The sequence below is a fragment of the Macrobrachium nipponense genome, chromosome 35 (genome assembly GCF_015104395.2).
Source record: "Macrobrachium nipponense isolate FS-2020 chromosome 35, ASM1510439v2, whole genome shotgun sequence".
NCBI classification, from domain to species: domain Eukaryota; kingdom Metazoa; phylum Arthropoda; class Malacostraca; order Decapoda; family Palaemonidae; genus Macrobrachium; species Macrobrachium nipponense.
The window spans coordinates 62,692,011-62,709,045 of NC_061096.1; the positions used below are offsets into that span (position 1 = coordinate 62,692,011).

The window sequence follows — 17,035 nt, forward strand, 5'->3', positions numbered from 1 at the left end:
GGTGTGACGGAGGGGACGGGCCGTGGGAGGGCGGGGGGAAGGAAGGTCCCGGATCCAGGGCTGAGGGTATGGGGTTGGGGAGGATTTCAATCACCCAAGTCGATCGGAAACCTTCCTCCTGACACCTCCCGATCCGTATCTGCATTCAGAGTCCCAAAGTAAGTCTTCGGCGCCCGAAAAAAAAAAAAAAAAAAAAAAAAATGTCGGGGCGCGAAAATCAAGAGCCTCTTATGTTGGTCTCGATCGTACGTAAGGTCCCGATATTCCTCCTCCTCCTCCTCCTCCTCCTCCTCCTCCTTTGCCGTGATGAATTATCGTCTTTGTGACCCCCGAGTGGCATAGGCTTTCTTTTCTTTCCTCCTTTTTTTTTTTGGATCATCAAGGTTCTGTGTTCGCCGGTGGCCCTCCGCCCGCTCCTCCTCCTCCTCCTACTCCTCCTCCTCCTCCTCCTCCTCCTTCCTCCTCCTGAAATCAGTTCCCATCGTGAACCTTCTCTCTCTCTCTCTCTCTCTCTCTCTCTCTCTCTCTCGCATCTTTTTATCAAACATTCCATTTCGGGCTGTGACTTACAGCCAGCCGTCCCAGAGGTGTCAGAAAACAATAAGTCAAAACCATGCAAGTCATACCCACACCTCATCCTACTCAGACGATCAAGGGGAAGCCCTTCGTGTGCACGCGCGCACACACATGCACACAGACACATGTGTACACATACTACACTCGTTCACATACACGCTTCGGTACTAACTCATGCACGTGTCTACAGCCACTGGTGTATGAAGGTAGTACAAACAGGTCTACGCCCTTCATGCACACACATGCATTCGCATGCAGAGTTCCACATATGCATGCCAAAATGCAGTCGCTCGTATATGCACTCACACACGCCGCCACCGCGTGCATTCGTTCACACGTATAGACACACATTTCTGCAGTTACCCTACCAAGGAAAAAGTGTACAATGCTGCATATATTTATATATATATATATATATTATATATATATATATAATATCAATATATATTTATATATACTATATTATATAATATATATATATATATATTATATATATATCAGGTCGCAAATATACTTTCAGATGAAAAGGTATTCTCCAATTTATTGAAATAATTTTCAGTACTGTAGATATATATATATATAATATATATATATATATATATATATATATATATATATATATATATATATATAAATATATCAGATCACAAATATACTTCTAGAAGAAAAAGTTTTCACCATTTTATTAATATCATTTTTAGTACAGTAGTAAAAGAAGCAGCAAAAACAGTGGTATTAGGATTACTTGTAGAATTTTAAGGTTGAAAAAAAAAACCCAAGATATTATTAGAACACTTTATGATACCTCTTACACCATCTATAATTATCTCGGGATTATGTATGTTAATAATATTCGCTCCTCCACCGGAGAACGTCGCAACGATAAACATATTTATTTGGTATTTGTTCAGATGTTCATTTGCATAGAGGCAGGGGCGTCGTACTCTCCTCCTCCTCCTCCTCCTCCTCCTCTTCCTCCTCCTCCTCCTCCTCCACCTCGCATCTCTGTGCTACCGAAAACAAACACAATAAAAACTTACAAGAACAAAAAATGTGAATAAGAGATATAAGCGATATAAGGTTGACGGAGAGAATATTCTCTCTCTCTCTCTCTCTCTCTCTCTCTCTCTCTCTCTCTCTCTCAAAGGTGTTGGGATGTATCACATTAAAGAGTTTTGAATGATAGGTGCAGCTTTTCCCATATTTTTTTTTTTGCATAACCACACACGCATGTGTATGTGTGTATAATATAGCGTGCAGGCATAAATACATATATACATACGTACATACATACAAACACACACACACATATATATCGATTAAGTTATTTATTTATTAATTATGCTCACTGCATGCGAAAGATAACACACGTATTCAATATTAACTCTTTATTCAATTTTTCCACACAGACCCGTGTCACCAGCCGTATGGCTGTCTGTCAGTTTCCTTCGGCTCCGACCTATTCATCGGTAGCAATTATGACGACATTACCCGCGCTCGAACCCGTCACATAAAACGCAGGAAGGGAAATCCATGCTTATTTGCTTGCTAGCTTGCTTTGTTTGACTTTCCAGCCTCATTTACGACCCGTTGCTGATTGCACCTGAGCTCTGAGGTTAGTGCGCATGGGATGATGCGGTCAGAGCGTGTTTGAACTGCGTTGTCATTCAGCGTGTATTTACTTTTGCGCATATTCTTTAAGGGGATATCTGACTCTCATGCGTCCTTTTTTTATTAGTTTTATGTCAATTTTTCTCTCCGCCCTCAGATCTTAAAAACTACCGACGCTAGAGGGCTGCAAATTGCTACGTAGATCATCCACCCTCCAGTCATCGAGCTTACTAAATTGCAGCCCTCCAGCTTCAGTACGCTGTACAGAAAACTGGTTTGCGAGGAGGTTTTCGCCTGCCCCGAGAATATTAATGCTCATTTGTTCATGACTTTTCTTAGAAAGCAAAGTGTAGTCTCTCACTATTACATACACAAAAATATGAGATTATACATTATGTTTTATGATGCATAAATCTTTCAATGAATTATTTTTTAACAGTTAGAGACCTCACTGGAGTAAGAATTTAACGGATAAGTGAAAGCAACTAAAATGTAGAATATTCTCTTACTGAAAAATAAAAAGGATAATAATCGTTACTAACGAGAGACCTTGACGGTTTGATGTGAGATTTAATGAGTCACAACTAGAAAGGGTTGAATAAAACAGAGCAGACACATCTTGTATGAATATCACATCAATATTTATGCATGGCTGAGAATGTGGGTCAATGGATGGAGTTTATAAGCACCCATTGAAAATTATTGACCAAGCAATAACTCTCATGGTCGGGTGTAAATGCATCTGAGCACTTCAGCTCTTTTATGAAGTCTCATAAAACATTATACGATTTTACTGCTTCTCACGTTAGAATTTTTTTTACATTTATTTAACTTTAATAAAAAAAAAAGGGGTCACTTTCCTCGCTTAGTATTTCTTTAGTTTTATGGTTTGTCTATTGTGACTAATTACGGTGTGATAATATCTTGTAATGAAAAAAGTTTGCTACGTGCATGCATAATCAAGCACTCTTGTATTATATTACTTCAACTAGACCACCAGATACAATTTTTTTTTTTTGCTTGACTGCCATCCTAGTGAATATTGCTCATTATTTTTTTTGCTCCATTGACATCCTAGCAAATACTGCTCAGACTGACATCCTGGTAAATACTGCTCAATATTTCTTTTGCTTGACTGACGTCGTGGAAAATACTGCTCAATATATTTTGCTTTTTTTTGTTTTTTGCTTGACTGACATCCTGTCAAATACAATTTACACTTTTAATCAACTTCATGAATCTTTTCACTTATGATTTGATCATTCTCTCTCTCTCTCTCTCTCTCTCTCTCTCTCTCTCTCTCTCTCTCTCTCTCTCTCTCTCTCTCTCTCTCTCTCTCTCTCTCATGGAGTGTTCATTACGTCACTTTTGTGGTCATTCCTCCGGAGCGTGGACAAAGGCACACGACAATTTAACAGGCGGGCGTCGTTATGTCATTCGCGTCCTTAACCCGAGGGGCACCCATCCCAATTCCCCCATCCCACAAATACCCATCCGCAGCCCACTACCCCACCCGCCTCCCCCGGCAAAAAGGAATTGTGATCACCCGTACAATAAAGGCCTATTTACGTCATAAGAAATATTTACCCTTTTTTTTTTTTTAATTAGACTCTCTGTATCCTTTTTCTTTCCCCTTAAATTATTCTGGTATGTCTTTTCCTCCTATATCTTAAATCCTGCGCCTCTGTTATGCATTCTCTTTCAAAATACTTGCCTATTCAATGTGATACAAGCTGCCTCTTTAGAGACGTAGCCGATGGGAGCTGTCGATAAAGTGATACCTTCAGTGCCATTGATTTATGGTCTCTCTCTCTCTCTCTCTCTCTCTCTCTCTCTCTCTCTCTTCCGAATTAGGAGGGGGGATTTAGGAAGGCGTTGGATCTGCTTGGCCTCATATAAGTAGGCGAAATTCGGAGGGATAAATAAATAAATAATGGCGAATAAGAGACGAACTGATAGCCAAAGAAGGGATAAGGTGGATAATCTAATGTAAGGAGGAAGCAGAGTCGAAGGATGCGAGAGGGAGAGAAAATAGGAGAAAAGGAAAAAGGAGAATGAGGGATGAGAAACAGGCGAGGGAGGAGGAGGAGGAGAAGGAGGAGACAGAGAACGAAAGAAGGGAGGACGTTGATTATGATTATCGAAGAGAAAAAAAAAAGAAACCGAGTCGAAGAAAGCGAGAGGAAGAGAATGGGAGAAAAGGCAGAATTAGAGAGAGAAAAATGGAGAATGAATAATCAGAAACAAACGTGGGAGGAGGAGGAGGAGGAGGAGGAGGAGGAGGCACAAACAGGAGATACCAGTGAAATATGAACCGCGTCGAGAAAATGCGACAATTTCTCAGCTGGGTTGGCGATGGTTAATCCGACAGGTGCCAGACAGAACAGAGAGAGCCAAACCTGCTGCATCATCGACACCACCGCCGCGGCCGGTCCGGGAGGCTGAGAATGGCCGTCTCGCGCCCGCCGAAACTTCGGCCTTACGGCCGGAGGCTCCAGGGGCGTCAGTCCCTCGGCCCCGAAATCGAAGAGGACCGATTATATTGGTTTTGTGGTTCCTCCGGACGAGGATGAATCAGACAAACAATCGAAGCTCGTAAGTTGGCAGGACCATGAATCATGTTTCCAACGGGTCTGCTTACCAGTACTTTTTTTCTTTATAACCCTCCCCCCATCCCCCCTCCCCTCTCATTCTTATCCCTTTCCCCCCCCCCCCACCCCCCGGCACCCCACCCTCTCTCTCTCTCTCTCTCTCTCTCTCTCTCTCTCTCTCTGGCACCGAAGACGCGAAGGTTCAGAGTTGAAGATGTGATTGACGTAGGTATTTCCCTTTTTTCTTGTGGTAGGGGACGAAGGATCTACGATTGAATATATCAGAAGCATCTAATAAAGATGATAGTTCGGTTTTACCTTTTAATCTTTGAAGTGGAATAAAACTCAAAACATTTTTATTTTATTAAAAAGAATCGGTAAAACTCGGTAGAAAAACCTTATGACAAAGATGGAAACTACGTAAAAAACGTATCGCAGACATTTAAAAAAGAGGAAATGGAAATGTTTGGCATTAATTGAGAGGGTTGGGGGTCCCCCCTCCCCCCGATGAGGAAATGGTTATGTCCATGAATAAGGAAGAATAGGAAGGAGTCGCAGACGAAGCAGGAGTATCCTGGACGACTTGTTTCCCGGGGGCCGGGGAAGAGGGAGGGGGTGGAGGTTGAAGACTTGTGTTTATTAGGATAGTCGAGGTGGTGGGGGGGGGGGGGGGGATGGGCAGGTAAAGTGAGGGTTGGGGGAGGGGGTTGAATAGACGAAGGCCGGACAAGGGTGATCAGACAAGCCATAATCACCTTTCGATCGCATCCTAGTCACCCCCTTGACGTGTCTTCCTAAACCTAACGAAGTGAAATATTATCTGCTTTTCTGAAAGCCTTGTGGCTTTGAGCCACTTGAGAAAATAATAATCCTCTCTCTCTCTCTCTCTCTCTCTCTCTCTCTCCACGTACCTGCACAGAACAATATTGATGTCATAAAGTAAGATCTGCAGACTATATATATATATTGATATTGTTCTTTATTTGCCTCCCTTTCCCCATCAGAAGGGGCGATTCCAGAAGGGGCAAAGACTCACTTCATGAGAAAGACGTAGTACCTTGATCCCAGCTGACTCTAGCGCCCATTTGCATCCGGGTCGACTGGTAAGCGGTAGCCCGGAATCGAACCACGGACCTTGCAAGATATATGTATATATATATATATATATATATATATATATATATATATATATATATATATACATGTATACCATTATACACATATATAATGAGTGTAAGTCCGGCATTCACAAACACCTGTCGGGCGGAATATTTCTGTATCAGTCGTTCGAGAAGAATGGCTCAGAAATAAAGCCGAAACCAGTAGCAATTTATGACCTTTTATCTATTTTATGTAGTTTATGATTATATAATTAATATAATAATAATATAGTATATACTAGTATATATATATTATATAATTAAATATAAACTCGATATAGAGATAGATAAGCAGATAGATAAATCGACATAATGAAGGAAGAGATAAGGAAATGCCTTGGCTATGTCCTTCACATTGCCTGGAGATGGGCACGTGATAGTGTCAGCTGGGCTCTTATGGGCACGCGAGGAGTTGGATGACCAGACCTCCTTGGTCGAGAAGGGAGGCTAGAGATGAGTGGAGATTTGTGGAAGACAAAGCACAAGAAAGACGTTGGCGGAATAATTTCACAAAGGTCCATTGCATCCTGCGGTGTGGGTGGAGATGATGATGATGATTTTTGTATATATATATATATATTATATATAATATATATTATATATTATTCATATAATATTATATATATATATATATATATATATATATATATATCACCTGCAGTGTTCAATATGGTTATGCCTATCGATTATTTTGATCACCATATATTTTTTTTAGTTTTGTCTTCTATAATTACTACTTTTACAAGTGCTAGTTGATCTCGGGCTTCAAGTCTTTATAAATAAAGACATGCATATAATATAATCTATAGATATATGTATATATATTTATATATAATATATATACCTATATATATATATATTATATAATAATAATATATAATATATATAATATATATACACGAGTATATATACATGGACTTCCTTAGGTCATTTATAAAAATTCTAAGTTTACAGATTTTATTTTATGCTAAATTTTCTACGCCTTCAAATAGTACCACATCAAAGCGTTTATTTTCATTTGTCTTTACTTTCTTTAGTTTAACATTTGTAACTATTTCATTGCCGCGAGATATTAATTGCAAGTTTATTCCACGACCTATCGCGCTGAGTTACGTAAGTTTATATCTGATTTCTAACCTGAATTTTACAATCCTGAATTTTTTCATATATAGGTAAGTCGCCTTACCCCCTGGTGCATGGTTGTGTGGACTTTCTTGTAATGAATGGTATTTGGGACGAATGCTTATGGGTCAAAGATCAAAGAATGCTATTCAGTATTCACTCTAGCATGTAAAATCAGATGGAGTGATACGCTTTGTAATGAGGACACTATTAGTTTGTCGAAATGATTCTTATATAAAAAAGGAAACAGATATACATACATACATACATACATACATACATATATATATATATATATATATATATATATATATATATAAAAATCATATATATATATATATATATATATATATATATATATATATATATATATACATAAAGATGAAATATCCATAAAGTACTATTTGAACGTTGCAACCATATATTTTCGACCACTTCCTTCTGTGCTCCTGATCACGGTAAAATAGGTCGTTGCAACGCAAATAAGTGTTTTTTTGGTCCATATCGTCATATACGTTATTAGTAAAAAAAGCTCATATTATGTGTGTATATATATATATATATATATATATATATATATATATATATATATATATATCATATATATATATATATATATATATATATATATATATATAATTTCTTTTTTTTTATAAGTAATTGCCCGTTTTCCGATAGCGTACTTCGGAGTTAGTACAATTACGTAATGCCAGCAGTTTGGGGTATGGGCATTTATTGAATCCTCCCATCTCTCCCATTAGCGCAAAGAGGCTTCATTGCTTTTGAGGTGTTAACTCTCATCTCATTTGCACTGAATACTCCAAGATTCGTGAAAGGTATATTAAAAGTGTTGCCAGAAAAAGCAAAAAACTAATATTATTTCACATTCTTTCAGGAACCGCCCCGAAAGCGCCCTTGCGTCAAAAGCCTTTAATGGAGAAACATTACACCTCATTCCCATTCAATACGCGTATCGATCACGTCTGGTATACTTAACCCTACGGCCCGGAATCTCTCTCGATAAGGGTATACGCACTGGGTCGTTTGTGTATTGTCGGCATCGACATGTTATGTACTGGAAACATTCAGGGGCCCGGCATACCTGTACAGGTTACAAATGTCACCTGTTCTGTTAATGAGATCGATGGTCGGAAGGGTCTCCTTGTGCTCTGTGACAAACTCCATCCATCATAGGCGCCGTTTATTTTGATGTTTCTAGTAAACGACGTTAATAATGTGCGCGCGCGCGCGTGTGTATGTGGATGTATTTGGAAGAAGGCAGAGATGAATATTTATCACTTTAGGATAGAGGAGAACCAAGGAATATTGATTGACTGATATGACATGAATTTACATGATCACAACCGCTGTTATTGATTCTGCGATATTCGATCGTATGACGATTTGTAAACTAACTGAAAGGTAGCAGTTTTAATATATATATATATATATATATATAATATGTATATATAATATATATATATATATTTATATATACATATATATAATATATATAATATATATATTCTATATATATATATATATATATATATATATTGCATGTGTGTGTGTACTTAATACAATATTTTCATTTGTTAAAAACTACATCAGTAATTTCAAAGAACATTCAACAGCAGTATATACATCAGCTTCAGCTCGATCACCTATCCCGGTTGTCATCGAGGTGTGAGAAATGTGTATTTCTTGGTGATAGAAGTTCACTGTTGACGTGGTTCGGAAGTCACGTAAAGCCGTTGGTCCCGTTGCTGAATAAACCACTGGTTCCATGCAACGTAAAAACACCATACAAACAATATCCGGGTTATTTTTATTATATCGAAATTTATATTGTCCTGTATTCAGGCCTCCAAAATGTCTTAAAAAATCCATCCGAAGTTTGAATTCCGAAGAAAATCCGAGGTATGGACGTAACGTCCTCTACCAGGATTATAATGATGATAATTCTAATTATTATTAATGAGAAATTCATCTTTTTACTGATGACTAAAAGGCTATAATTATAATATAATAGTTTAGAAATCACATCCACTGATTACGAGCTATAGCATAATAAAATAGTTGAGAAATAGCATCCACAATTTTTTACTTACAATATTGCGGTCAGAACGAAAATATATTATATATATTTATATATAGTACACACACCATTTCCATATACACACACACACACACACACACACACACACACACACACACACACACACACATATATATATATATATATAGAATATATATATATATATATATATATATATTCATATATATATATATAGTATAGCACCATCATCAACTTTTCGTGAACTGAATTCATTTCCAATGCCTTTCGTCTTGAATTCCCATCTGGTCCAAATCTTCATCTAGACAATTTTTAGACGATTTTTTCCTAATAATAATAATAATAATAATAATAATAATAATAATAATAATAAATAATGGTAAGAGCATCAAGGAAATAGATACCCTAATCCAGACTGTAAGGATTGTATCTGGGGGACATCAGAATGGAGTTGGAATAGAAAAATGCGCCTTAGTCAACATACATAAAGGCAAAGTAAAGTAACGAGAACTGAAGGGATAAAGCTACCAGATGGGAGCAACATCAAACACATAAGATGAGACAGGATACAAATACCTGGGAATAATGGAAGGAGGAGATATAAAACACCAAGAGATGAAGGACACGATCAGGAAAAGAATATATGCAGAGACTCAAGGCGATACTCAAGTCAAACTCAACGCCGGAAACACATGATAAAATCCATAAACACTTGGGCAGTGCCAGTAATCAGATACAGCGCAGGAATAGTGGAATGGACGAAGGCAGAACTCCGCAGCATAGATCAGAAAACCAGGAAAACAAATGACAATACACAAAGCACTACACCCAAGAGCAAATACGGACAGATTGTACATAACACGAAAGGAAGGAGGGAGAGACTACTAAGTATAGAGGACTGCGTCAACATTGAAAACAGAGCACTGGGGGCAATATCTGAAAACCAGTGAAGACGAGTGGCTAAAGAGTGCATGGGAAGAAGGGACTAATAAAAGTAGACGAAGACCCAGAAATATACAAAGACAGGAGAAAGCCGAAGAAAGAACAGAGGACTGGCACAAACAAACCAATGCAGGACAATACATGAGACAGACTAAAGAACTAGCCAGCGATGACAATTGGCAATGGCTACAGAGGGGAGAGCTAAAGAAGGAAACTGAAGGAATGATAACAGCGGCACAAGATCAGGCCCTAAGAACCAGATATGTTCAAAGTACGATAGACGGAAAATAACATCTCTCCCATATGTAGGAAGTGCAATACGAAAAATTGAAACCATAAACCACATAGCAAGTGAATGCCCGGCACTTGCACAGAACCAGTACAAAAAGAGGCATGATTCAGTGGCAAAAGCCCTCCACTGGAGCCTGTGCAAGAAACATCAGCATACCTTGCAGTAATAAGTGGTACGAGCACCAACCTGAGGGAGTGATAGAAAAACGATCAGGCAAAGATCCTCTGGGACTATATGGTATCAGAACGGATAGGGTGATACGTGCAAATAGACCAGACGTGACGTTGATTGACAAAGTCAAGAAGAAAGTATCACTCATTGATGTCGCAATACCATGGGACACCAGAGTTGAAGAGAAAAGAGAGGGAAAAAATGGATAAGTATCAAGATCTGAAAAATAGAAAATAAGAAGGATATGGGATATGCCAGTGGAAATCGTACCCCATCAATCATAGGAGCACTAGGCACGATCCCAAGATCCCTGAAAAGGAATCTAGAAAAACTAGAGGCTGAAGTAGCTCCAGGTCTCATGCAGAAGAGTGTGATCCTAGAAACGGCACACATAGTAAGAAAAGTGATGGACTCCTAAGGAGGCAGGATGCAAACCCGGAACCCCACACTATAAATACCACCCAGTCGAATTGGAGGACTGTGATAGAGCAAAAAAAAAAAAAAAAAAAAAAAAAAAAAAAAAAAAAAAAAAAAAAACCCCCAAAAAAAAAAAAAAAAAAAAAAAAAAAAAAAAAAAAAAAAAAAAAAAAAATAATAATAATAATAATAATAATAAATAGCCCAAGCAGCTGATAAAGCTTCTGCAAGTCTTAGTCTTCAACTAGCCTATTTATCGATGATTTTCTTGGAATAATGATATGATAATAATAAATGATAATAGTAATAATAATGATAATAATAATAATAATAATATAATAATAATGATAATAATAATAACTCAAGTACCTGATGAAGCTTCTGCAAGTCTTAGTCTTCAACTAGGCTATTTATCTAATGGAATTTTCTTAGGAATAATAATAATAATAATAATAATAATAAATAATAAATAATTTAATTAATAAAATATAACAAATCCAACCCAGCTTGATGAAACATTCCTCCGAAACGAAATTTCTTTTTTTTATTTTTCATTGATTATTCCTCAAAGTATTTTTCCTCCGTCATTTATTCAGCAAAGTAATTTCTCTACTTCGTTTATTATTCCGCTAATTACTGAAGCAGAACTAACGTCTCCCGCCTTCTCAGGAACTTCGGGGCGCGGTGCGCCAAGTGTTGCCGCAGCATCGGCGCCGCTGATTGGGTCCGAAGGGCGCGGGACCGCGTGTAACACCTGGCTTGCTTCGCCTGCGACGCCTGCAAGAGGCAGCTCAGCACCGGGGAGGAGTTCGCCCTCCACGATAACAGGGTCCTGTGCAAGCAGCATTACCTCGAGTCGATCGAAGGGGGAGCCACCAGCAATGATGGTAAGGTTTCTTATGTTTATATATATATATTTAATATAATATATATTATATATATTGTATATCCTATGTTATATTATATATATATATATATATATATATATTATATAATTTTATATATTAATTAATATTTATATGATATATATATATACATATATATATATATATATATAATATATATATATATATATATAATATATATATATATATATTATATATTATATATATAATACGTATATATCATACGATATAATCTATATATATATATATTATATATTTATATCTATATATATATCGCTTAAGAATATGTAATCAAAATAAAACTTCGGCCACATCTTCAGTTTTCATTGATACTCTCATCATTTCTTTTGTTGTTTTTATTTTTTTATTTATTTTTTTTCGTGGAATGCATATTGTAGTTCTTTTGATTATACTGACAGGGCAGATATTAACCTTAATTGCGATTTTTCTGTATTTTGTAGTTATATCCACTATGGCACAAAATTGTTCATTCTAAGGAGACGAACCTTTGGAAAAACGACTTTAAGGTTATCGCTGTGAAATACTGAGAGAGAAAATTCTTTAGGTATTGGAAAATAAATTTATATAAAAGAAATTAAACTGACGATCGCTTATACTGAATGAAAGCTGAAGTATATGGAATTATTATGAATGAAGTAGAATCAAGATTTGAAGCTGAATCCAAAAAATGTCTACTGGATATTTAAAAAAATATCACTTTTTAAGTTGTGCCGTCTTTGAAGAAAAATTAGAATTACGACAAATAATCCGCGTAAAAATGAAAAATGAAACGAAACTGAAGACGGATATCTGAAAAAAATATGAGATATTACAGATATTACCAGGGATTTTAAAGCTGTGTTTGTCTTTGAAAAAAAAAATGACAAAGTACGAAAATTGTATTTTAAAGCAGTCATGTCCTTGAAAAAAATTAAAAGTACGGAAAATAATCAACGTAAAAAAATTTAAAAATGAAACAATTTAGATATTAACAGGGTTTTTCAAGTAGTCACGTCTTTGAAGAAAAATCAGAAGTACGGAAAAATAAGAAAAATAAAGAAATTTAAAAATTGAAGCCCAAAATTTGATATATTGAGAAAATAAAAAAAAACAGACATTACCTGGATTTTTAATGTAGTCACGTCTTTGAAGAAAAATCAAAATTACGTAAAAAAAAAAAAATGAAAAATGAAACCTAAAATTGATATTAGAAAATAAAAATAGATATTGCCAAGATTTTGAGAGTAGTTACGTCTTTGAAGAAAAATTAAATGTAAGAAAATTACTCTTCGTAAAAATAGAAAAAAATTAAGCCTAAAATTAATATCAGAAAATAAAAATGGATATTACCAGGATTTTAGAAATCGTCACGTCTTTGAAGAAAAAAATGAAGAACAAAATTTATATTAGAAAATGAAAATATATTTTTATAGTAGTCGTCTTAGAAAAAAAATCAAAAGTACGTATAAATAAAAAAAAAAAAAAATGAAAGCCCAAAATTCATAATAGAAAATGATTTTGAGAGTAGTCACGTCTTTGAAGAAAAATCCAAAGTACGTAAAAATAAACAAAATGAATAAATGAAACCTAAAATAGATATTAGTAAATAAAAATAGATATTACCAGGATTTTAAAAATCGTCACGTCTTTGAAGAAAAATTAAATGGAAAAATTGGTAAGAAAAAAAAATAAAAAATTAAACGTAAAAAAATTAAAAAAGGAAGAACCTGGGTGTGGAACACTAACCCGCATCTGTAAACATCTTGCGTCTCCTTTGCCAGATACAAAACCACTCGGCCGAGAATCAGCCATTTTATTTTTCCCTCCACGAAACTTCTCCCTTTTTTCCTCGGGAAGATTCCCGGGAATTTCTTTCCCCTTTATTTTCCTTCCCTTTGCTATTTTATTTCTCGTAGCATTTTTATTTGACCTTTTTGTCTGTGAATCTTGAAAAAGGGGGAATTTTTATAGGATATTATGCTGTGAAGTTTTTTTTTATTTTCCTTTCTCTGCTCTCTCTCCTCTCCTCTCTCTCTCCTCTCCTCTCATCTCCTCCTCCTCTCTCTCTCTCTCTCTCTCTCTCAAGAAAGCATGCATATTTATCCGTAATCCTCTTAATAGTCTTATTTACCATGGAATGCAAAATATTCGTAACATTTCTCTCTCTCTCTCTCTCTCTCTCTCTCTCTCTCTCTCTCTCTCTCTCTCTCAATAAAGTATCATGAAAGCAGACATATTTCTTATATCATTCTTTTGTCATTCTGGGACTGTATAGCAGTTATAACATTCGGTCTCTCTCTCTCTCTCTCTCTCTCTCTCATAAGGAAGATGGAAGCGTCCATACTTCTCTCACTGATTCATTCTTTGTTATCGCTGTACAACAGTTGCAACATTGACTCTCTCTCTTTCTCTCTCTCTCTCTCTCTCACTACCCTTTTCAAAGTTAACCCTGTACTGTACCTGTTCTCTAGAGCAATTGCGCATCAATGGCATCGCAATCAATAAACGCTTCACACAACGTCTCCCAACACCCGAAGAATAAGGAGCTGGATTAAGATATATTCTGTCCATTTTGTTTTGAAGAGTTTTCCATCCATAGAAGACGGGAAGTTCAAATAAATCCCTCTTCCTTCATTGCTACTCCCTTTCTTGCTCGTTTCTTCATCCACTTTTTATTCTCTTTTCTTCCTCATTTCCCTGATCTGATCCTTCACGCTGCCCGCTCCCCCCCCCCCCCCCCCCCCCCCCCCCCCCCCACCCCCACCCACACCCCAGCGTCTTTCCTTCACGCACGCACACACACACATACACATTCCTCAACATCTCATATTGATCTTTGGTTGGGGGAGCGAATTCTTCCCTCTCTCTCTCTCTCTCTCTCTCTCTCTCTCTCTCTCTCTCTGAGACACTTCCTCACACTTCCTCTCGTCTCGAGCCGCCATCTTTGATCATCTTCGGGCAAACATTTGTCTCTCGTTTGATTCAGTTTTTTTTTCTTCGTTTCTTCTTTTTTTTCACTGCACAGAAGTTGTACTTTTTATTGTGGGTGGTTTGGGATTTATTGTTCAATTGGTTGTTTTACTTTTTTTCTATTTTTTAATGTTTTTAATTTTATGTCCATCTCACCGTATTTAATCTAACCTTAAGATAGTTATAATTTTGAGTTGTATATCGCGGGAAATTGTCAATTTCTGCATCATATCTATTTTCTAATGTTTTTAATTTTACGTCTTTTTCACCGCATTTCATCAAACTACTTCAATTTGTTTCTCTCGAAAATAAATATTTGTTTTGCGCTTAGGTCAATAAATGGGACGAATTTCTCTGGGAGACGATTGAATGCGCTGCCCAAAATTTACTCGGGTTTCTTAATTGTAAAGGTTTTTCGATTTACGTTATGCCCAAAGATTCTCATTAGACCCAATTCATTAAAGCGTCAATAGGAGTATTTGCTGGGTTATACTGACAACTTTGGGGTCTACCGAGGAAAAAGTGGTCGTAGCTTGTCAGTCATTTACGACGAATAAACTAACCTCCTTCAAGATTTAACTGTCAAATCTTCGATCAGATAAGTAAAATGAGGCTATGACTTGAGTCTATCATGAATGAAAACATACTATTATATAAGTTATAATTCCTAGATAACAAGAGACAACACGAGCTAAGCCCATTTCTAGAATATCATGGTAGTTTATTAAGTGACTCATTTTGATAGGTATTTATAACTCCGTGGGCCACTGCTCCCTAGGACAGGTCATGTAAGGTCACTGATACCTAGAATGAAGTAGATTGGTATAGTCAGAAAAACAGTGAAGCAAAAATAAATAAATAAATAAATAAATCGACCTGTTGTCATATCATTAATTCCTAAGTTTGATATATAGAGATTTTTAGCATTATGCCAAGCACTGGGGTAACCAAGGCCATTCAGCGCTGAAACGGAAATTGACAGTAAGAGATTTTGAAAGGTGTAACAGGAGGAAAACCTCAAAGCAGTTGCACTATGAAACAATTGTTAGGGTGGACAGTAAGGTAGAGGAAAGAGAATGTGAAGGGAGGTACAGTAAAAGGAATGAAAGTATAGTTGCAGCTAGGACCCTAAGGGACGCTGCAAAAAACTTTAATTAAGTAATGCCTACATTGCACCGAATGAGGTGCACTGACTGCACTACCCCCTTACTGGATTTATTCATAGGGACCGGGACGTTTCAAGAGAAATCCAATGTCGCTTTCAAAATATTTCGAACATAAAACCCACCGACGAACGATCGGAGAGTAATTGACGATGACTAAATAAGCTCTGGCAATCTTTTCCAAATAATACTGACAATCTACCTCCATGTTCCTCATTTTTTGCGTAATTGCTACATTTTCCGTTGCATGTGCAAGTTTGATCGCCTATACGCTTACCAAAGTATTATCCGTATGAATTTCCTACTTTACATTTTGTATACGGAACAAATACACGACGTAATTTGTTTTTAATACTTTAAATTAGACTCATTTTTCCTGTTTTTTTATGAAATGTAATCTTAAGTTTTAATCATTCTTCCCTTTTATTCCGCTGTGCTTCGTCACCGTTTCATAAAATTAATTGTTGTTTCTTTTAGGCGTGTCCATAAATTAGCAAAATCATTTACCTCACTTCATACGGTCTAATATCTCCTATTCACATTTTCACTATTTGCTTGGAACGTTACTGATAATATTCCGAACCAGCTTACAATTTTCTTATATGTATTCATATCTGTATTGCAATGTTTTGTAACTTTTGTTAGTCTTCCAATCATATTATATTGAAATGTTGGTTATTGATTACGTTTATTCTGTTATTCTTATTCGTATTTGGTATTCTTATATTGTGTTCGATTTGCTGCCATTTAGCATTACTTATACAAACGTACATCTATTTATTTGTAATTATTGTAGAAACTGTCATTCGCACTGCCTTCTTTATCTTACGTCTTATTCATATGTAGAAAAAACTGTTCATGAAAGCAAGGAATTTATACTAGTTGCCAAACTGTAATACCATTTCCTTCTATTTTTCTTTTTTTTAATGAAATTCCTTCATCAGCTCTTTTTTTTTCATTTTATTCAATTATCTCAATTATTCCCATCTGCATTCTACCGTTTTCTGTCACGTACCTGCTCTCAACTTTTTCCTCTCC

At 36.3% G+C, this 17,035-nt stretch overlaps 1 protein-coding gene across 1 annotated transcript in view; it reads left to right on the forward strand.

The window, feature by feature from the left end:
• LOC135208266 (LIM/homeobox protein Awh-like) overlaps positions 1-17,035 on the forward strand; it is a 122,050-nt gene that overhangs the window by 94,683 nt on the left and 10,332 nt on the right. Inside the window, exon 4 of the mRNA XM_064240376.1 lies at positions 11,629-11,846. Within this exon, the coding sequence (XP_064096446.1) occupies positions 11,629-11,710 (82 nt within the window). The 3' untranslated portion in view covers positions 11,711-11,846. The remainder of the gene's footprint in view (positions 1-11,628; positions 11,847-17,035) is intronic.